Source organism: Amblyomma mixtum, chromosome 3 (genome assembly GCF_055824585.1).
Source record: "Amblyomma mixtum isolate Tamu chromosome 3, ASM5582458v1, whole genome shotgun sequence".
NCBI lineage: Eukaryota > Metazoa > Arthropoda > Arachnida > Ixodida > Ixodidae > Amblyomma > Amblyomma mixtum.
In genome coordinates, this window is record NC_143014.1 from 197,720,417 (window position 1) to 197,743,687 (window position 23,271).

At 46.4% G+C, this 23,271-nt stretch overlaps 1 protein-coding gene across 1 annotated transcript; it reads left to right on the forward strand.

The window, feature by feature from the left end:
* Window positions 1–286: 286 nt before the first annotated feature.
* Window positions 287–20,165, forward strand: LOC149353230 (uncharacterized). Its single transcript, XM_089575768.1, has 8 exons — window positions 287–434; window positions 711–821; window positions 1,896–2,087; window positions 3,928–4,053; window positions 5,177–5,320; window positions 18,598–18,815; window positions 19,472–19,675; window positions 20,019–20,165. Exons 1-8 carry the CDS (start codon window positions 287–289, stop codon window positions 20,163–20,165), a joined length of 1,290 nt encoding a protein of 429 aa, XP_089431894.1.
* Window positions 20,166–23,271: the final 3,106 nt, after the last annotated feature.

Sequence of the window (23,271 nt, forward strand, 5' to 3'; positions counted from 1 at the left end):
AGAGAACAAGCAGTAGACCTCCATTAGCGCCTCCGACAACCGGGCTTACGCGCCTTTGAAATGAAGACCATCGGCTTTAGTAACTAATCTCCCACAACTGAAATATTGTTTTACAGGACACATTTGGATAGTTTTGTCCACGTTACATTTGTCACCTATATTAAAACGAGCCCAAGCAATGGCTGCAAGGCAGGGTGTGCAATGTGAGAGCGGTAAACTCCTGATCATTTCCAGGGCGTACCACGGCGCAGCGATGGTGGGCAAGTTTCTCTACGTGGTGGGCGGAATGCGGGGAAGCTCGTACCTGCGCTCCTGCGAACGCTTCGACACCGAGCTGTGTGTGTGGGGTCCCTGCTCGGCCATGCACACGGCCCGCGGCTATGTAGCCGTCGCGTCCCTGGACAACTACGTCTACGCCATCGGGGGACGCGACGGTATGCGTTCGCGCTGTCGAGCGTTTTTGCGTGAGCTCTAATTGGCTAGGCTTTGCGAGGAACCGGCAATGTTTATTCCATTCGTGCGTGCCCTAAGAACATGGTCGTGGGCTTGCCTTATATGGGAGCATTCGTCATTCCTGAACTCGATAAATCTTTAGTACTTTTGGTATTGAGCGAGTAGACTAACTACAGGGATTACATTTTTAATACAGCGTTTGTTCATTGTTTACATTTTTCTGAAATGTCATTGTCATTTGGGGCTCCTTGATGCAGACACCGGTCGCACTGCCAGTGTGGAGCGGTACAACCCCGTCTCCAACCAGTGGACTACGGTGTGTTCGATGAGCAGGGCGCGCAGCGGCGGTGCAGCCTGCGCATTCAGAGGTAGGTGTGAACCAATGTTACTGTGTGAACGACAGACTCCGCTCACACCTATTTTTCTCGCGCGCACCCTAAAGAACCTACTCGAGAAGTAACTCAATGCTTAAACGATATACGGTATATCCCGGCGTTTCCGCTCTTTTGCGTCCTTTCTAAGTGAAGGTGTGACTGTAGTAAGCTGTGGAAGTTATTTGCATGCCACGTATGGCTCTTGCTATCGAAGTTGTGTGCACAGGATTGAGGATTTGCATTATTTCAGAACGTTTGTCAAAGTAAAGCTAAGAGTTTGCCGCGCTCTGCGTTGCACGACACAGCAGCCAAGGCCAACGACTTGCGCTAAATTTCGTTACGGTCGTAGCGGCTCTGATAAATCCCGATCCATGTTCCACACTTAGTTGTAACTAAAATTCGTCGTGAGATATTGCTACCACAAGCCATGACAGCCATATCAAGAATCTGTCACAAAATTTGGGGGCGTAATTGCTTGCCCACAGCTACATCTTGTTTCTGTCGACCACCACCGCATCTATCCTCTACACCTAATAAAGCTGCACAAGCCCTGAGGTTCATCTACTGCGGTATTCCTCTCGTCTAGCACGCCTTTCCCACGCCATCGATTGGAATGTTGTTATCGCTGTAAAAAAAGTGATTTTTGAGGAAGAGAAATGGCGTAGTAACAGTGTTACTATTCTGTGGAGACCTCAACCGCGCCGTAAGGAAAGGGGTGAAGGTGGGAGTGAATGAAGTAAAAGAGAAAGGGGTGCCGTAGTGGATGGCTCCGCAGTTATATCGAACGCCTGGGGATCTTTAACGTGCACTGACATTAAACGGCACACGGGCGCCTTTTCCGTTTCACATCCATCGAAACGCGGCTGCCGTGGTCGAGTTCGAAGTGGGGCACTCCGGGATAACTGTAGAACCCCAGCTTCCAGTTAGGCACATGGCTTCAAAGCATGCAGATTTAAAAATGTCACGCGTACCTCTGCACTTATCCAATGTAGTCTGAGTCGTCGCGAGAGCAAGTCTGAAGCGAAGCACTCGTCACGCCCTCACTGTGTCGCTGCCCGTTCGACGCAGGGAAGCTGTACGCGAGCGGCGGCTTCGACGGCCTCGTGATTCTGAGCAGCGTGGAGGAGTACACGCCTTCGTCCAACTCGTGGTGCCTGGTGCAGCAGATGCCGGGACCCCGCTGCAGCCACCAGATGGCGGCGATGGCGGGGCGCATCTACGTCGTCGGCGGATACAACGGCCTCTGCCGCCTCAGCACCAGTAAGGATAGAGAACGAGCGCACGGGCGTGTTCTTCCCTCTCGGGAAACCACGAACGCTGTGCAAGTTCCCTAAAAGAGTCCACGAAAAACATCATCCTTTATTGCCCGCCCATTCATATTCAAGTTGTATTCCTGCCATCGGTGTAGATCGGCGAGTCTGACGTCTTTTTGTTGTCGGTATGTTAGCGGATGTTCTTAGAACGACAATATTTGATGTAATATGCTCTGTAATCCGTAACTTCTAAATTCTCTGAAAAACAGCCTAGAATAGTTGTATAGTTTATACTACTCGCCTTTATACCCGACAGAAGCGTTTGTTACAAGTTACCTTCCCTTTTTAACGCCTTCGAATCGAATAACTTCAATTTATTTATCTGTACCTTTATTTCTCATCATACGCACAACATCATTTTGAATGCTTCCTATATTCGCAAGATTTTATGTTACTGTCTGACTGTTTTTGTCATTGTAGTTTGTTTATGTTAAGGCATTATTAATACCCCTTGTATATTAAAGTTTGACGAATTCTGTATCGCTTTCCATGAATGTTTATGTGCCGCTGGGTTCTTCCTACCAAAATAAACCCACCAGGGACAGTTGGCTGGGCAAGCTGTCTGGGAGTGGCTTGTTTCCCGTCAGCCCCCCATCTCTATTCGTATGATCTCTATCTTTGTTGATCTCTATCCATTGGTATGATTGTTATCTCTGTTGGTAAGATAACATAATTATACGAGGGTAATAAATTCCAGCATAAAGGCCCTTAACACTTCATACCCTCTATATGCCCTTGCAAGGAAAGTGTGGTAAGCATCAGTGCATGTCCTTGAAAAGGTGGTGATGGTTTCCGAAGTAGCACAATCTTGCCGACTAAAAAACAAAGGCGCTTCGGGCAACGAGAACTTTGGAGTACCCAGGACAGATATTACTTTACAGAGCTCTGCAGACAGAAAAATGTACTCAACCGCTTCAAAACACAGTGAGCATCATGAGTCTATCCGTGTCTTGCATGCACCTCTGGCTCCTCAATCTGCGAATCCTGTTTACCGGTAGTTCGATGGTCTGTCTTGGAGAAATAGTCCCTCTTGACAAGTTCAGAGAAACATGAGAGACTTTGCTCAGCAACGGCCGCAGCAAGCTGGACATTTTTATCTTTGTCCCGCGAAAATAGAAGCCCGGTCATTTAATTCAAATATAGTGAAAAAAAACATGGTGTCCTTTCCCTCAGCCCTAGTCCCGTTGCATATGTGTCTCAGGCCGGCGGAAGAGCGCTGAATAGACCCCAGTATAGGCTCAAGAAAGATATCGCAAGTGAATACCGAATTTCGTTTTCTTTGAATCCTGGAAAGCAGCAGTAACGTTATTGCTGTAAATTCATATGTTACTACGGAAGAAAATCGAAACGCGACGCACTAATACGAATAAAGTGCCTTCAGTGTTCGGCGTCGTGGTGGGAGCCAATACGAGAACATTTGAGAGGAAGGCTGAAATGGCTGCAGTTTCAAGAGCTCTCTTACACTGCATTAACGCCTGTTAAATAGGGCCACTACATGGTAGCATCTCCCTTATGCCACCATTATTTTTGTTTCAATTACGCATCCAACGTCGAAGTTTTAGATGCCTATCCATTGGTGAGTTTTTTCTGTCAATTTGAGGTCTCTCCAGTTGACGCAAGTCTCAAAGGGAGTAGAATTGTTTTGCACTCATTGCGTGCGCCAGCCAGGCAAGAAATTTATTTTCTCTCTTCGTCGCCTATGGGCTGTCGGTAGGCACAAGGCAATATCAATGTGTTTCTCCCCGCAGCCTAAACTTGTGGTCTGCTGACTTGCACGCCCTGCGCAGTTATCGCCAGCGAGAAGGACAAAGCCCCGTCCTCCTGGCAGACCATGGCGCCTATGTGCATGGGCCGCAGCACTTTCGCTGTGGCACAGCTGTACGGAGACCTTTACGTCATCGGCGGATTCAATGGTGCACACCTCTCTCTCTCCGCGTCTCCTCAGCTTCTTTTACGAGCAAAGGAACTGCTTGAATCTGCGTTTTACCACTTAGATACTTGCCTGTCCAGTTGCATTTGCTCGGCAAATGTGGTTTCTGCAGAAAGCTTAAGTCCAGAGTGGAAGAATCCAATCTTTTCACGAAATAAAACGTTTTGTTTGCCTTCGATCAATGAATCAATCAATCAACCAACCAATCAATCAATCAATCAATCAATCAATCAATCAATCAATCGATCGATCGATCGATCAATCAATCAATCAATCAATCAATCAATCAATCAATCAATCAATCAATCGGCAGTTAATTACGACGCTTTGCTGCTGGACACTCAGATAGCAGGTGTAATGCATAGGCGCAGGGCTGCCCTCATTTTTAAGAAACCCAAGGACTGCTTAGCACAGATTTCAACGCCATATGCATATGGCTGCTACTAGAACACCCCCCCCCCACACACACACACATACACGTTTATTTCTGAGGTCAGAATCGTCAGTAAGAATAAATATTAGCGAATAAAGAGGATGAGGGTAACAAAAAGAAATAAATCAGCAATTGGAAGCCATAAACTTGATTTCAGAGGCACTAATTGCACGCAAAAATGCAGCTGGGAAAGTTTGCGTAGTGGAAAAACTACAGAAGCAGGCGCTAAGCGCAGCGTCGAAAGATCACTTTTTTGTCTTTTGACGGCGGGAATCTCTATTATTCCAGAGGTCTTCGTATGCAGTGCGGAAAGCTTTCTTCATATATCTTTTACAACAACATATATTTCCGGCTCTCAGGTTGCTGAAGTTTGGCTGTTGAAGTTTTAATAAATAAAACAACAGATTCAACTTCCTGCCTAAATGAACGGCTATGGAGCCGTAGTTCTCGACCTATTCAGCTCGCAAGAGAAACATGACCGCCAAGAAGTCATGACTGCTTTAAAAAACAGGGCTGAACACGGTCATTACTCAGCCTCAATACTGCCCCCTATTAGTGTTCTACTTCACGCACATAAAAAAAAAAGAATCAAGTGACGCACTGACTTGTATAACTTTCTACAGTTGAAGACTCTCTACAATGCCGTTTGATCATTACTTTTTACTGAACGCAGGAAGAACCACGACAGCCGAAGTTGAACATTACTCGCCCGTGACAAATACCTGGCGGTCCGCCGTTCCACTGAACGAGCCGGTCAGTGCCATGGCCGCCTGTTACGTGAAGGGCCTCGCACTTGCGAGGCGACTGGCCACTTGTGGTGAGTGTCGTTTTACAGGCAAAAGTACAGGGCTTCGTCACACAAATTAATGATTAGAGATCGAAAGTTCAGCTCAGCTTGCGCTAGCGGCGCTTAAATTTGAGGGTAAGTTCAGTTACAACCTGCAAGCATGCATAACCTGCCTTGCCCTGGTTAATAGTTTTCTGATTTAATGGAAAGCATCTCTGCTGCTTAGCAAGTTGTTACGTGAAGGGCCTCGCACTTGCGAGGCGACTGGCCACTTGTGGTGAGTGTCGTTTTACAGGCAAAAGTACAGGGCTTCGTCACACAAATTAATGATTAGAGATCGAAAGTTCAGCTCAGCTTGCGCTAGCGGCGCTTAAATTTGAGGGTAAGTTCAGTTACAACCTGCAAGCATGCATAACCTGCCTTGCCCTGGTTAATAGTTTTCTGATTTAATGGAAAGCATCTCTGCTGCTTAGCAAGTTCGATACATTTGGATGAAACTAACTAGTGAGACATGAAAGGGGATATTTCACGTGCACGTGCGCGTTCAGAAAAATTTTTTTGCAATACTCAATAATTGTTCCTTTATTTTGTTTCCAGGAGCGCTCGGGCAATCTGCGTCCGCGCACAATCGTCATGAAACTGGCGAGCTCAGAGAGCTCAGGAATTTATTGCCAACAGATCAAAATGCCACAACACAATCAACAGCCAGGAGGAGTATCGACAAAATTTAAGACACTTCAGTCGTGCTCAAGGCTCACCACAAAATATCGGGTCGCTCAGCACGTCCTGTGCGAATAAATGAAGCACTCCTACCAAGGAAGAGATCAGCTGTGTGTGCATCTGCAGTGGTGGAATTCGGCGAGAGTTCATTGCGGTGTTGCTCGACCGTAACATGCGCGTCGTCATCGCAAGGCCTGGCCAACTCTGCAGTCAGGTTGTCGGAAAAGCCGACCTGAAGGAATGCCCATTTGTGTGTCTAATTGAAGCGGATTCAACTGTTGAAACATGAAGTGGTCTGTGAGTAGTTAATCACAAAGGAACCGCGAGGCACTGGCTCAATAGGCAGCCAGCCATGAACAACGAAATACGGCCCGACAATACGGTCCGACAGTATTCGCCGTTTTCCTCCGGAACACTAGAAATGCCCACTTCTCTCATTCTTGCGCATGCGCCTACTATAAGCGGAAACAGGCTTCGTGCTCTTGATTGTGAAGTAAGATGGCGGAATTATTGTTGTCGTAACAATTAAATGTCATGGGCAAGCTTCTACTACCGGCAGTCAAGTGCAACTCTTGGCACGGCAGCAGCAGCACTGTGACTTGGGGCCATAAATGTGAGTGGTTCCGGCTTGCAGCAATGCGAACCCCTACTCTGTGATGCAGCCCGAGAGTTGGACATTAAAGGTGTGAAGCACGCGTAAACGTGTTCCCTGCGATGGCCATGCCAAAGAGTTAGATCTCTTAAGCCGAGTAGGGCGCTGCTTTAGCTCGCTCTCGTTGCATACTCTCTACGACTGTAAAACTTCTTGGCCTCATTAATGAAACTAACCATTTGCTGGCTCAAAAACTTGGTCCCTCGGTGAAGATGAAAGCAGCTTAAGGCCTTTAACAAGGACTGCTAACACGGCTATCAAATTTAGCAGTTTTTCGAAGAATCGTAGCTTCTGAGAACAAGAAAACCTCCCGCGAGAAGAAAATTATCTGGATCGTTAAAACGAACGCTGCCTACTGCGACAGTGCCCGCCAATTTCTGCTCAAAAAATTTCTTTTCCTGTAGTCTTAAGCATAAAAGCTGCCGTAGATACTACAATCAATAAAGTTAGGACTCTTAAGCTGCACCTTTAGTGACGCGATAGCGCCTTCTTTTTCCTCTTCTCATTCCTTGTCTTTCTCACTTCTCACCTAAGCTCAAGTTGCAGTCGTAGTTCGTCGGCACATCGTTCTCGACAAACCCAATGCCACGAACGTCAGCATAGCTTCCGCGCTGTACGAACGGGCAGCAAGCCGCAAGCTTCGTGGTGAACGCGCCTGGGATGTGCGCTGCGTTGTTCGCCGCTCACCGCGTGATTCCTGCGCCCCCACACGGCCCCACTGCGCCCGAACGAGACGAGCGGGAGGCGCTGCCGTCGCGCGCTGTCTGTTGGGGCAGTGGCGTACATTGCGAGGAGGAGGTCTTAGTGGGCGCCGCCTGATGGCGATATGTGCGAACCAAGCGAAGAGGAAAAGTAGCGGAAACGTACTTTTGCTACTCGCATAACTGCGACTTCTGTAATTTCCATGCTCATAATTGCTAATATACACCACAGCACATGTCTCTAAAGCACCCTTCTAAAACACCAAATTCACTAGACGTACCTGTGTTTATTCCAAACCATACAGTTGGCGGAGTGGTTAGCGCACTCGTCTCGCACTCCGAAGGCTTTGGTTCGATTTCACAACTCGACCCATTTCCTACTCGGTTTTATTTATTAATGCTTCTGGGATTTCCCGCTCACGGCCAACGCCGCCGACGCCGACACCGGCGACACGAGGCCCTTAACGCTATTGTGTTAAAACAAAGCGCATGGCAGCCAATTTCTCATGTGTTGGGCACAGCTTGTTTGAGGAGAAGTCGAAATTGTAGCTGCCAGGCAAGCTGTGAGGTAATGCTGTCCTGAGGTTCTACCTTCCTGACAAGTTTTATTGCTCATCCATGTCAAAATAACTCGGAATCAGGCACGATAGCTTAAATGCACCAATGCCAAGTTCAGCCCCGCCGCGGTGGTTCAGTGGTTACGGCGCTCGGCTGCTGACCCGAAAGACGCAGGTTCGATCCCGGCCGCGGCGGCTGAGTTTCTTGAAGGCGGAATTCTAGAGGCCCGTGTCCTGTGCGATGTCAGTGAACGTTAAAGAACACCAGGTGGTCGAAATTTCCGGAGCCCTTCACTACAGCGTCTCTCATAGCCTTAGTCGCTTTGGGACGTTAAACCCCAATAAACCAATAAACCAACCAATGCCAAGTTTACAAAGCAAGCTCAAGCTACCCACGCTTTCCTTAAACCGTGCGTGGCACGCACTCATTTCTTTCAATCTGCTTTTGCTCCTTATCATCTTATTCCTCGCGGCGTAGTTCAGGTTTCTCACAGTCCGGTGTGAGACAGTTGTCTGGCCTTCATTTACCACAACGCAACCTAAAATAAACAGGCAAGGCGGTCTCTCATTGCAGCTATAATGCTCTCCTAGACTAAGGGGGTGTAGCGGAGTTTCAATACTCGGGCCTTCTTGCGCAGATCGCCGCCGCTAAACTAGAACGACACTCTCATGCTGCTCTGAGAAGGTCCTACAGCACCGCGAACAAAAGTGAAAACATATATATATATATATATATATATATATATATATATATATATATATATATATATATATATATATATATATATATATATATATATATATATATATATATATATATATATATATATATATATATATATATATATATATATATATATATATATATATATATATATGCCTCAGTCGCCAAAGTTCCAGCTTCGTTACAACAAACTCTACGTTAACAATAAGTGCTACATGTACGACAGCGTGACAAACAACATCGAACTGATAAAGGAATTTCCCACCGAAGTACCCGAAGAGGACACACCGCGGTCGCCTTCATCAAATGCCCAAAACACCGAAAACGCCCTGTAGCATCACGAGAGGGGACGTGGGCAGTCGTCGCCTTGACCACGCACATCTGTTCTTTTCGCTAACGTAAGAAGTATCGTAAACAAACGTGACGCATTTCATTCCGTAGCTGACACGTGTAACGCAGGTATTATTGCACTTACTGAAACATGGCTTCATTCTAACATTCGTAACACCGAAATTTTCCACAACTCATCCCGATACACTTTTTATCGCTGCGACCGCACGTCACGTCAGGGTGGTGGCGTATTACTTGCCATTTGTAAAACACTCCGGTCTTACGCTATTAACATCACAACAGATCTCGAGATTGTCTGGGCATGCGTGGAACTTGGACACTCAAAAATTGTTTTCGGGGTATGCTACCGTCCTCCCAGTCACTCTGCTAACTTCCTCGATGATCTGCACGATGCCATAAATGCTGTTTGCACACGACACCCCCTGGCGCCTGTTTTCTTACTTGGCGACTTCAATCTTCCTAGCATATCTTGGTCTTTTGATACCCCAGTTCAGAACCCTTCTTCTAACTTAAGCACCGATTTCTTAAACCTTTGTTCCACTTTTTCCTTTTCCCAACTAGTCTCTCAACCGACAAGAATTACTAATACCACTGCAAACACGCTGGACTTAATACTGACTACCCATCCCGATATGGCCTCAGAAATCACTTACTTACCTGGTCTCAGCGACCATCTATCGCTCTCATTTGACATTTGCATCGTTACTCCCCCAGCTGAGAAGATTTCTAAACACATCCGCGATTATAAAAAAGCTGATTTTCAGGCCATTAACAGGGAACTCGCCGAATTTCTCGATTATTATTGCAACGGGTTTGATGACCGCTCTGTCGATACTAACTAGAATCTATTCGTTACCAAAGTTAAAGAACTAACAGATACATACATACCATTACGGACAATCTGCTCCCACTCGAGAGCCCCGTGGTACAACTCCTATCTTAAACGACTGTCCAATCGAAAAAAACGTTTTTACAGAGTTGCGAAAAGGTCTGGTAGTAACGCAAAATGGGAGGCGTACCGCGAAGCTAATGACATTTACGTAACTGCACTTAAAAGCTCAAAAAATAATTTTCTTCACAATACACTTCCTAGCATTCTTTCCACTGATCCTAAAAAGTTCTGGCGCATTGTCAACCCCAGCCACAGCGATACCATTAACTTATTAGACGAGAACGGCCTTGCCATCCCAGATACAGAATGCCCAGCGGTACTGAACTCCACATTCTGTAATAACTTTGTTCATTGTACTAACACCATTTTTCCACAAGCGCAGACTTACAACTACATAACTATGGATCCCATTTGCATCGAAGCTTGCGGTATTGAGAAGATTATTGAATCCCTTAAACCATGCTCCAGTCCAGGTACTGACTTAATCAACGCGAAATTTCTTAAGGGTTCTCAAACTTACTGTTCATTGCTGCTTTGCAAGATATTTCAACAGTCCCTCGACACCGGTGCTCTGCCTGCTGACTGGACGGTCGGGAAGGTGGTCCCAATCCATAAATCAGGTAACCAGAATTCACCCCTTAACTACCGCCCCATATCTTTGACAAGTATTCCATGTAAAGTATTGGAGCACATATTATACACAGGTATCGCGAACTTCCTGGAGTCAAATTCATTTTTTACAGACATGCAGCACGGTTTTCGTAAGCGACTGTCTTGCGAAACTCAGTTAGCATCATTTACGCATAAACTTAATCTCATCCTTGATCGCCGCTCAACAGCTGACTGCGTCTTCCTCGACTTCGCAAAAGCCTTCGAAAAGGTATGCCACAAATTACTACTTTTTAAGCTAAGCAAACTAAACCTTGATCCGAGGCTTTTTTCCTGGCTCGAATATTTCCTTTGCAACCGCACTCAGTTCGTAACTGCTAACAATGCCACCTCTCCATCAACCCCCGTCCATTCTGGAGTGCCACAGGGATCCGTCTTAGGCCCTCTTTTATTTCTTATTTACATTAATGACCTACCTTCTTGCGTAACCTCTAACATACACTTATTCGCTGATGACTGCGTAATTTTTCGCGAAATTAACGACACTAACGACATATGCGCTCTACAGAACGATCTATCTGCTATATCTGCATGGTGCAACTTATGGTTAATGCAACTTAATTCTTCTAAATGCAAAGTTTTACGTGTCTCCCGCACATCATCTACCACAGGTGCATATTGTCTAAATAATACCATACTGGAGGCCGTCACGTCATATCGCTACCTCGGAGTTCATATATCTTCCACTCTAAATTGGTCGCTCCATATTAACGTCATAATTAACAACGCTAACAGCATGCTAGGCTACCTACGCCGGAATTTCTCCAATTCCCCTACCTCCCTAAAACTCATGTTATATAAAACCCTTGTCCGTAGTAAACTAGAATACGCATCTGCAATTTGGGACCCCAGTTACGCAAATTCAATTAATGCACTCGACCTTGTACAAAATAACGCCTCCCGTTTCATCCTACTTAACTTCAATCGTACTGCAAGTGTCACCTCCATGAAAAATACGCTCAACCTCCCACCCTTAGCCTCCCGTCGAAAATTTTCACGGTTATGTTTATTTCATAAAATTTTTTACAACTGTCCCAATCTACGCGATGAATTGATATCTCCTCCGTCTTTCATCTCTCCACGGCTAGATCACGTTCACAAGGTCGGTATAACGTCGCACGAAACAAAAGCTTGTTCTCAGTCGTTCATTCCCCGTACATCAGCAGATTGGAACCACCTTCCCGGATCGACAGCCTGCATTCAAGACACCCTGCGCTTCCGTAACAATTTAGCTAACATTGTATACTAAGGCTCACAACAAATGTACTTATCATTCTCCATTTCCTTTGTTTATTTTAGTTTCCTTTTTTTGTTCTCTTACCTTGCACTTACATATTATGCTTACTTCTTTTACTGAATTGTATAACCAGGAACATGACGCTTGTATGTTGAATTTTTGTTTTTGTTCACTTTTTGTAATTTGTAACCACTCCCCTCTGAAATGCCTTTGGCCCTGAGGGTATCAATAATAAATAAAATAAATAAATAAATAAATATATATATATATATATATATATATATATATATATATATATATATATATATATATATATATATATATATATATATATATATATATATATATATATATATAGGTTGAAGAATGCAACCGGGAGCAAAGTCCGCTTTTCATCCTCACAGTTGTCACAGAGACGGCACTGCCTGCAACAACGGGCGTAGTGCCTGTGCTGAGCAACCGTTCCCTTCACTGTGTTCTTTTTTATAGTTCTGGCTCTCTGCGCATATCCTAATATCGGACAGTTTTGCAAAACTTTGTCTGTAAATTTTGAAAAAAAATAATAAAATAATAGTGCAGCAATACACCCACGAAAAGGCTGGGAAAGACAATAGACAAAGTTTTGTTACTTTTGTAAAAGGAAAAATTACTGTTTTGAAGTTGGAATTCACGGTAGAGGGACAGCCAGAAATAGATTGGCACTCTCAAAGCTTTTTCATTTCTTCATACCTCCGGTAGTCATATTTACACTGCTTTTCTCTGATGTTCAGTGGTTTTGTCATCTGCTGCAATTCCCGCAGCTTCTAATGATAGAAGACTGCGTTGCCAGGACTCGGGAATATATACTGAGAGCCCTTTTGGGAAAGCTTGAGTTTCACGCTAAAAAGATTAAATTGCGACGCTATAAACTGGGTGCCATGATGGATGACGTCCATGAAGTGCTATAGGCTGAGTACCAACTCACAGTTATGGACATTCATTACTCGGCCTCGAGAAACATCTGTAGCTACGCTGTAACTCTTGGCGCGCTTAATGAATTCAAGATTAAAGTTCTACCTTCAGATGACAGTACTATTCAAGGACATTCATCTATCAAAGTGAAAACATTCAGTTTTCAGAGCGCTGGCAGTTGCTCGCTTTTTCAGTTTTCTCAACAGCGCGCCACCAGAATTAATAAGGCACGATGGGCGGTGACATGGTGTGATGCCGAACCCGTCGTGTGGAGGCAGAACTGCGCCTACTCACATAAAAAAATTCTAACACCCATTACAACTCCATTATTTTTTTTCACTGGTGTCCACACTGTTCGCAATTAAAGCCTAACAGCACTATCCATTATATATAGGGTGTTTCACCTAAGATTTTACACAATTTTTTAAAATAGTTTTTTTTAGAACAAAGAGCGCTTTTTTCAGCATAGCATTTTCAGCGTTGTACTACATCAGAATACAGCTAAGATGTGCTAACTAGTAGGTTAGTTACTTATAATTAATAGTTAAACTTTTTAACTGTTGCTGTTAGGCTCCTTAACTATTGAAAGGCGTGTATAGCCCACCATAAGCGATATACATATCAATTTTTAATTTTGAAAAGGCGCTCACCCTCGGCGGTGTGGTCCATTAAATAATACCTACATCGCGCCAAAATACATGCGCTTTCGACAACCCTGCATGCAGAGCGATTTCTCCACTGGACACCCGGGCGCCGGGGATCCCATGGACAAGCCCACCGACGGAGCAGGCGATCAGGGCTTACAAACGCACTGTCGACGAATACTACACGGAGCAAAAATTGGACTTTGCTGATTTACCACCGCCACACCCATATCGATCCGTGAAGCTCGCATTCTTAGCCGAATACAGTTTTATCTCCTACATACGCCAGCCAAACTTTATCTGTACCAGTACACTTCCACGTGCCCAAACTGTACACACACATATGCAGACATAGAACACTGCCTTGCACAGTGCCACGCAGCCTTTCAGTCCCCCGCCTATCCCTTCCCCCTACCCCCACTGTGGCCCATCTGGCTCGCCTCCCTGGATCTGAAGCTGCAACGTGCCCTCGTCGCCTTGGCCCAGGACCTATTGAAAGCGTAATAGAAAGAAGGTTCTAATAAAAGTGTCACACCACCACCACCAGTGGACGTAACTCGCCGAAATAGCTAAATTTTGTTGGGTCACAGCGGCGATGGTAGCCGCGTTTCTGAAATTCTAAATACTGACATAGATACTATTTAAAGTGGGCTAGACTCGTCTCAGTAGTTAAAGAGCCTAAAAGTAATATTTAAAAATGTAACTATTCGGTATTGATCAACCAGCCTGCTAGTTAGCCCGTCTTAGCTTTGTTTCGATGTACTATACGCTGACAATGCTTTGCCGAAAAAAGCGCTCTTCTAACTCAATAAGTCTATATTCAGACACTGCGTAAATGCTTAAGTGAAACGTCGTGTATATTCACCCGCATGTAAAAGCTATGACCGTTGCTCTTTACTCTGTTGTTAAAGGTTCCCGTCTAATTTTCAGTCCTGAGCTAATGGCTCATCTCACACGGGCTCCCAGCGCGAAATTCTGGGAGAAAATGTGTTAAGGCCACTACTATGCATGTCAGTCACCGCGTTTTCTTTTCCTTGAACGAACACGAACAACTACAGTGTTCCTCTTTAATATAGTTCGGTTTCGGGGCTTCAGCTTGCGTTAAGAATCCACTGCCTTTTAAAGACAGCGCATTTCTCAGAAAATTGTTGTCCTAGTAGTTTGGAGGCCTTTACCACAGCACTCACCTTCGCATAATTATGCTGGTTTGAGACGGAAACGAATCATCTAAACATTTAAGTAAAGAAGATAACCGTCGATTTGTTCTGTCCAGATATTTAGTGATGTTTTCCGATGTTTTCCGCGATGTTTTCCTCGGTGCCGATTAATCTTTCTCATGCGTTCCAGAGACCAATGTCAAAGAATTATTGAAATCGGAGCATCTAAACCAAAGTTCTTCTACTTAAAAAATTCAAGCAATAAATTAAGAATAGCTCATTTGCTAAAGACAGGACAAATAAATGAAGACAAATGAGCTAATCTTCCATGGCAAGTGAAACGTGCTGTACAATCTAAAGTTAGGAAGACCGGGATTTCACTAGTAAACTATCTTCAAGCGAGGTTAAAATCTTCATATTATTCAATCCTACTACACGCACAAGCCATCCACTCCAGAGACACTGCTGCGAACTATAAACATGTGTCGGGACTGTAATTTCCGTAAGATGACAATGGCCTGCAACAGCTCATAGTATGCCGCCGCAGTGCGTCGGAATAAACCATCCGCCTTAACTGCAACTGTCATTTCACAAAATTTTCTCTTCATTTTATAATAATTTCAAATACATTTTTCACATATTACGTTCAACCTAACAGTGCATCACCAGTTTAGCTTTGCTGCCTTTCCTTCAAGCCTCCACTGCACTCCCCCAGCGCAGCGGCAGTTAACGAGCATGGGGCGCTGGAATACTCGTGTTTAATATCTCTCTCTCTGCCATCCCCGACGTCTGCCACCGGTATCTAGATGGTCTCTCTTTCATCCTACGTCACACAAGCTCTACCTTCTTTTGGATTTTTGGTACTCCCTGCGCCTTAATAGCAAAGAGGCGTCGTCGAAATGCCGCATGCGTTTTGCTCGGGTCTTCTCGCGTGGACACGCCTTGGCTTCCCATTGGGCGCGCTGCGAAGCGACATAGTCCTCGTTGGCTTCCCCCGTCACAGCCCAACCTAAGGCGAGAGCCGGTGACAACGACGCCCACTCTACGTGGAAGTCTCTTCCGGTGATGCAGCATCGCTGATTGGTGTCCGCGCCTTCCGTTTCTTATTTCCTAGCGCGCCGTTTCCTGTCCGCGAGGTTCTGACAACAGTTGTTGGTGCGCGTCTAGAAAGCTTCCGCGCCTTCCTGTTCTTTGTCGTGCGTGTTTTGCCTACTCCTATGGCGTCTCTCTTCACCAGGATGCGCCCTCTGAAGTCTTCTTCTTTCTTGCCTGCTTCTTTCCATCAGCGCAGTGGAGACCTTAGATGACCCTGGCGCTCTTTTGCTTCGCTATCTTTTGTCGGCAAATGACTAGCTAAATGAATGATTCAAAGACGCCGTCGGGGCATACACCAATGCCTCATGAAAACGACAATGCTCCTCATCAGATTCTTGTAAAAGCTTAGCCTCTCAATGGAAGGCACAGCTGAGCATGAAGGAAATTTAAATGAGCGCGCATCGTTTCCGGTACGGTTAAAAGAGTGCACAAAGCAATTAACTTTTTACAAGAGCGGCTTTTTCCTTCAGACACAGACGAACAGGTCTGCAACATGCGACCAAGGTGTAGTTCCTTAAAGAAATTCGTAAAGGAACGGCAGGGTAGAGATTTGTGGAGCATGTGACAGGAACAGGGCATCGGGAGCAAGAAGGAGTGCGCGGCCAAGAATGATGCGTGAAGGGTGTTGGTATGCGGGGGCAAGGACGCCATGTAAAATGGAACTAAAAGTCGCACAATGGTTCACACAAGTTACACAGTAAATGATTAATTTTTTTTATTCGAGATGCTTGTAAATGATTAATTACTCTGAACGCTAACATTCATTTGAATATAAGAAGTTATCTTGGTGATAGGTGTTTAATTTTGTTGTACAGATTTTCTTTTGTCATGCCCATTAACCTTACATAGAGATTGCAAATATCATCCTTGGCACCTAATGAGTTTTTTTTCTATAGTAGAGTCTTTTCCGTAGTCATAACTTCTACAGAAAGGGTTTTATAATTTGGTAGGAGTAAATGCACCAAAATGCCTCTGACAGAAAATGATACCAAAAGCAGGAAATAAATGGGCTTCAGAAAGCAGAGGGGGTATATAAAAAATGAGAGAGACAGGAAACTGTACTAGGATAGATGAGAAACAGGTAGGTGCAGGTGATAAGATGAAGAAGCAGTGAAATTAAAATGTAATTAAATACGGTTGGTTTTCGTTTATTGGGGTTTAACGTCCCAAAGCAACTAAGGCTATGAGGGACGCCGTAGTGAAGGGCTCCGGAAATTTCGACCACCTGGGGTTCTTTAACGTGCACTGACATCGCACAGCACACGAGCCTCTAGAATTTCGCCTTCATCGAAATTCAGCCACCGCGGCCGGGATCGAACCCGGCCGCGGTGGCTGAATTTCGATGAACCCCAATAAACCAAACCAATCGTATTTAATTACATTTTAATTTCACTGCTTCTTCATCTTATCACCTGCACCTACCTGTTTCTCATCTATCCTGGCACAGTTTCCTGTCTCCCTCATTTTTAAATACGTTTTAAAAAACGGACAGAATTACTCGGAGAAATAAAAAAAGGAAAATATGACAGTGGCTTATCTCTGCTATGCCAGGATATACATAGCGTGAGCGCGCAGCGGCGGGGCGCGCCAGCTGTGCACAGTGACGTCACTCGCTCCTCGCGCATGCGCAGTATGGTCGACGGAGGGAGCACGCGAAATCACAAATCGCAAAAATAAAAAATCGAGTATTCTAAAGGTGTTTCTACCGTGACCAGCATTTCAGTCACGCAAACTGCTCTTTCAAAGAATGTGGTTGCTACATTAAGAAGCAAAGTAAGTAAATAGAAAAGTACAACATTATCTCTACTAGATTTTCATGGTAAAGTGGCACTGCACACGCTATTGACACATCATTTACTTTCAGCGTGAGCTACATACTTGCGTCAAACTAAGCGGCAATGTTTCAACTTTTTTTTCAAAGGAATTACCACCCTTTGTTAAAAAAGATATTTCCGAAAATTCGATCACGAACAGCGCGTCCATTCTCCACCCTCCGCCCACAATACGTGGAGAATAAAAAATGGTTAGCTTTTAATGCACTTAAACTGAGTAGACGTGCGAAAGCATGTGTTTAGCCTGACTGGCTCCGTCAAACGTGGCAGCAGGCTTTAATAGTTTTAAGAGTTTAACGGTTTTGGAATGAACACATATGTTTTACGAGCCTTACGAACGCAAAGAGCAAACACACGCAATGAACATCTGACTAAAATATTCGCGTTGCGTAAGTTTACAAGGTATGTGTCGAGATCAGCAATAAAAAAGAGGTGTTAGAATTTGCGTTCTTTTTCCTTACCCGAAATAAATTCTTCACCGCTGTTCACCTCACTTCCCTCGTAGCTTTTAGTAAACATCCTGTGGTGTCGCCGCATGCTTACACAGCAGCTTCTCGCACTTTGACTAATTTGGTACGCAGAGGAAGGCGCCCTATGAGTGTAACAAAAACTGCCCAAGAGTTTCTTCCAAAGTGTAAAAGATAAATAAATACTTTCTTTCTTCCTAATCGTTATAAAGTTGTGATTGTTGCCAATTGCAGGCATCATGCTGGCCAAAACATCGTCTCCGGTATGTGCAAGCAGATATACTGAGTTTGGCTACGTGTACGCTCATGTGGGACGAGTCTAGATGCAAATGGGCCACATATCATATGGTTTGTTTATGCCAGGAGTGCGAATTGGCACCGTTTATCGTGGTGTCAGCCAGAAGGAGTGCTGGGGAATATAGAATTTGGAATAAATTCAAACGGCGTGTTACCTAGGGAAGTCCGCAATCCAAGATCCGCAAACAAGCGGCGGTGAGAGGGCTTCACATATAAAGCTTCAGTATCTCTTTCAAAACGAGTACATTTTGGGTGCTTCGTGGTTACGACCGATGGCTGATGCTGAAGAGGCGCGCTCGAGGACTGTAGTCCCAGAGTGCACTTCGCAGCACGCATGCGCAGTGCCCCCGGTGTCCCGCAGGTGCTGCACAAGTACGTGGTATGTGCGCCAGCCAGCGGATCCGCGACGGGTCGCCGCGGGACGCCCTGCGCCTGTACGCCGACTACGGAGCGCCGGCCCTGTCGCAGAACCTGAATATCTACCGGCACATCGCTGCCAGCGTGTTCGCGCTGCCGGGCCTCTACGGTGCGCAGGCCTACCGAACCTGGTCCGAGCTCAGGGACGTCCTCCATGACCTCGTAAGCAGGGAGGGGAACTGCGCTCCATAAACCTACTCGGGGACTGGAAAGCTCCAGCAATTGACTATGCGCAGCGTATGAGTTCGATGGTGATGCTGGAAACTTTACTGTAGACACCCTTTATCCGGGGCTGTAAAGGGTAGAGGAGGTGAGACTGATGGGGCGAGACAGTGTCGGTAAGGTAGCCGGGCGCACTAGTGCTCGCATGGTGGCCGCAGAGGGCGAGAAGTGCTTCAACCGCTCTTTGAGCCCAGTGCGATGTGCGTGCAGAGATGTTCATGTAGACTATCGAAGTGAGGCACCATGCGGAAAGCATCACAAGGTGTGTAGAGTGTTCGGTGCTAATGTACAACGCACGCAAAGGAAAGGTTTGTAGCCGACTCGAGACTCTGTGCTGGGTTTTTAACCAATGGTTTTGTGCCTGCGTCGCCCAGCTACAACCTAATCGGAACAAAAAATCGCAAGGTCGCTGCAGCGTAACAAAAGTGGTGATATTTTCTCTAGTCTGAGTTTTCGCTACAAATGGAAAGAAAATGATCAGGCGATGTTTGAACACAAAGGCCTGCGTGTCAGAAGACAAAAAAAAAAAAAAGGTGCCGCGTTTTCGCATGTGTATACGCTCGCGATGTCCTCAGCAATTGTACCCACTCGTGCAGGTGAAGAACCTCGAGGCCAGCGGTCAGGACGTTGGCGACTTCGACAAGCTGCTGCTCATCAGCGACTATTACGCCACCCGATCTGCGTGCCAGGGTCAGGCGACCCTCGCCGAGCATGCCGTGAAGATCTCCGTGTCGCTGCTGCGCTACACGGAGTACATCCCTCCGGACAAGGCCTTCTACGAGGCGGGGCTCGCCTGCAAGGCACGCTGTTCGCGCAATTTTCCACCGTGCACGTACCCGTGTAGGCGAGAAAACGTCTGCACATGACAAAGAAACTTTAAAACCTCCCAAGTAGGGCTATGCGAATATTCTAAATTTTTGAATATTCTATCGGATATCGTCCTATTTGTTTCGCTGAACGAATGAAATAGTGCCCATTCAAAAGTATTCCAAACAAATCGAACGCAATCTAAAGTGTTCGAATGGTTTTCGAACAGCAGGTGCAATTTTTGAATCGGGCACGTCATACTTCTCTTCAACGGCTGTTTCAAAAACAGGGCCCCCTTCGCTAATGTAGTACAGCTTTGCCTTGGTTGGTGTGCAGGTTCAGCGCCATGACGGGGTGCATTTGTGTGGCCGCGCTCGCGGTGTTGAAATATATGGCCTTCAAGACTGGGTGACGTGTGACAGGGTTCAGCCAGGCCCAGCAAACCCTGCTTTCATGCCTGACATCGTAGGCCATGGCTCATAACTCTCGTCCCTGTCATCAAATGAGATGTGGCGCCAGTTCGTTCGCCGTCGTCGTCAGTAGCAAAGGGTAATTTCCTGAGGCGCATGAAGTGACGACCACAGAGTGAAAATGCTGAGTGAAAATGCGTCCTTCGATAGCTACAGCTTTAACTCCAAGAGTTACAGCGCCGCCGCTAGCTGTTCTCTGTTTCGCATGGATATTCGTCTTCTTCGAATATTTCCACAAGTAGCGAATGATCATACGAATATTTGATTGGTATCCAGTTCGGTTCTTTCATTATTCGATTCTAATTCGATATATAAACTATTCGTATTCGATTCGGTTTCGAAAAAAAAGTATTCGCACACCCCTACTCAAAGGACAGAAGCTCTACAGGAGAACATGCCGGTGGAACTTCTCATTCCTACTTGCGCGCTGCCACCTGCAGACAGAAGCAGAGCACGAGGAATCGTGGCGAGGGAGACCACTGTGTGCTAGAACTGTCACCGAGAGCGGACAGCAGGAACCCTTTGCTTCTTTTTTTATCGCTTCGCTCTTTGTCACGCACTTTATAGATGATTGGCAGGCGGCAGTGTGGCCTCTGTTGCCAAACCCGCTGTGAGGCGGCGTGGAAGGTGACATATGCACTCTCTTTTCTTTCCAGGTAATGAACAGAGAGGGAATGGCCTTCGTTTTCTGGAACCATTACCTGGACATATGCGAAGTACGGTGCCCTCGGAGCATCAGATGCGCAGTGCAATCCTGTTTCTTATAAGAGAGCCATACGCACGCATCTAGTAGGGATTCCCTATGAAATGGTATTGGGGAGGGGGGGACTTCACTGCCAGCCGAACACGCAAAGCAGCATGCTGTATCTTCGGTAGCCTTCTGTTTTGTTTTGCTACTTTTCTAGTATTCGTTACTTCAGTGCGGGGCATTTTACCGTGTTCGCCAACGAATAATAAGTTTGGTTCGAAAACATTGAAGCGCGGCGTTCTATTTATCCTGAAGCTCAAAACTTAATTGGTATGGGCAATCGGTATTGCATGGGCTATTAGGGAGAGTCGTGGTCGAGGGCTCCGGACTAATTCAGACCACCGAAGGCGCGCTGACAACGCACAACACACGGGAATTTTTGCAAATCGCCTTCATCGAAGTGCGGACGCCATGGCAGGGATTTGATCTCCCGACCTTGGAATCAGCAGCCGAACGTTAGAGCCACTCAGTCGCCGCGGCGAGTCTCAAAGCTTAATAAACGTCAGGACGCCACATTGATGAGGAGGCTCCATTCGCGACAGCGAGGCACATGCTTTTTCGAGTGCGGTATTACGCTTACGTTCACGATATCGCGAATGCCACGCCACCCTGCGAGTATTTCGAGATGAAAACTTCAGTTTACATTGAAGTGCATGCGCTTTAGCTTACTGCTACCACGCCGGGGAAATGACTGTGCCAGCGCCCAACGGTAGTGGTACACGGTGTTGAGACGCGGGCTCTCAGTTGCCGTCGGGACGGGGGTCCGCTGTCGCCGACCGGGCGGAGCAATGAAGAGACGGGGGATTGATAAGGAGCAGCGTGAAAAAAAGGTATATGTATTCACATATTTACAAGCAACGAGAAGCACGATACATGGCACGATGTAACACAACAGGAAAAGACACAAAGGAAACGGGAGCCCTTAAATAGAGTCGGCACAGACTCCTGCCCCTTTTCGTCCAATCAGGAGCGTCCTGGTGGGTGATTGGCATGCAAGGCTTGAACGCCAACCCCGGTAGCGTTCCGGTAGCTGTCTGGCCCGAACGCACAACGCGCTCCACGATGACGACGCGCGGGCTCGGAGAGACGCAGTCTTGGACGCCGTCCTTGGGGAGCGTCTCGGTAGCTGACCGGCCGAACGCGCAACACTCTCCACGAAGACGACGCGCAGGCTCGTTGAGACGCAGGTCTGGACGCCATGCTTGGGAGCGTTCCGGTGTTGGAAATTCACGTTCATAACAACGGTAACGTTATGCTAAAAAAGCTCTGAAAACGCCGCATACCGTTTCTTTCTACTTCGTGATTCCAAAAGCATTATCAATGCTTATATACCTACGAAAGACACCGCGTTAACACAGCATTTTTTTCGACTTGAGGTCGTATGTTGTGACGACTGTTTTCTTGATCTATTCTTTTTCGTCGTCGCCGTTCATCGCTGCCGCCTGTGATCTCAGGGCCGACAGTTGCAGCAAGCAGTGCCAGTCGCATGTGCTCGTATCGAAGGCAAGATTAAACGCTGACATCGAGGCAGGAGAAGAGATCGAGAAAAGATGACCTCCTCTCGCAACGCGTGTGGCGAGTCGAAGTGCCATTGAAGAGGCCTTGCAACGCTCCCTTCGCTTGAATCGTGCGCTTCATTCAACTCATCGCTACACTGGCGACGCACATTGGCGCCAGGATGGCCTCTGCACGCCGTTGAAAACTAAACGACTTCAATGGCCGGTGTTTTAGGTCAGAAGGACGTTAGAGCCTGTTGTCGAGCGTACAACCAAATAATGCGGCTACGTCTAACGCTGAACGGAAGGCTGCACAAAGGTGTATCGAGACGACGGACCACGGACCTGCTTTGGCCCGTGGACTAGCGGTCACGTGGGGTCTAGCTTCCGGTCTACGAGGTCCGCGCATGGTCCGCGGACCGAATCGTGCAAGAAATGCGAGAACATTTTTTCTGGCGGCGGAACACGGACTTTTTAGCCCACTGGCTCACTTCAAGTCTGGCAACCACGTCACACTTATCTCTCCAGGCAGGCGATTCACCACTGCTATCATTCTGTGCGGCAAGGCGACACTAGCGAAAGTAGTAGTCTTGCGCGCACTGCCAACATGTCAGCGTAGTCGGGCGATGCTACGTTTTACTTTTTAGGCTCACTACAGCTTTGTGGCTCGTTTACACTTGGGCATGAAAGCGAGCGAAATCCGCCGCCTCCGGAGTGCTTCCTAGTAGGCGCTTCAAAGCCGCCACGACGTCGCTTACGGCGTACACAGATATGGTTAGAAAATAACATAAATTGACGCTGTCTACGCACCGCTAAACTGAGTATTCTACGCACTGCTAAACCTACACACCGCTAAACCAATTCTCACATTTCCC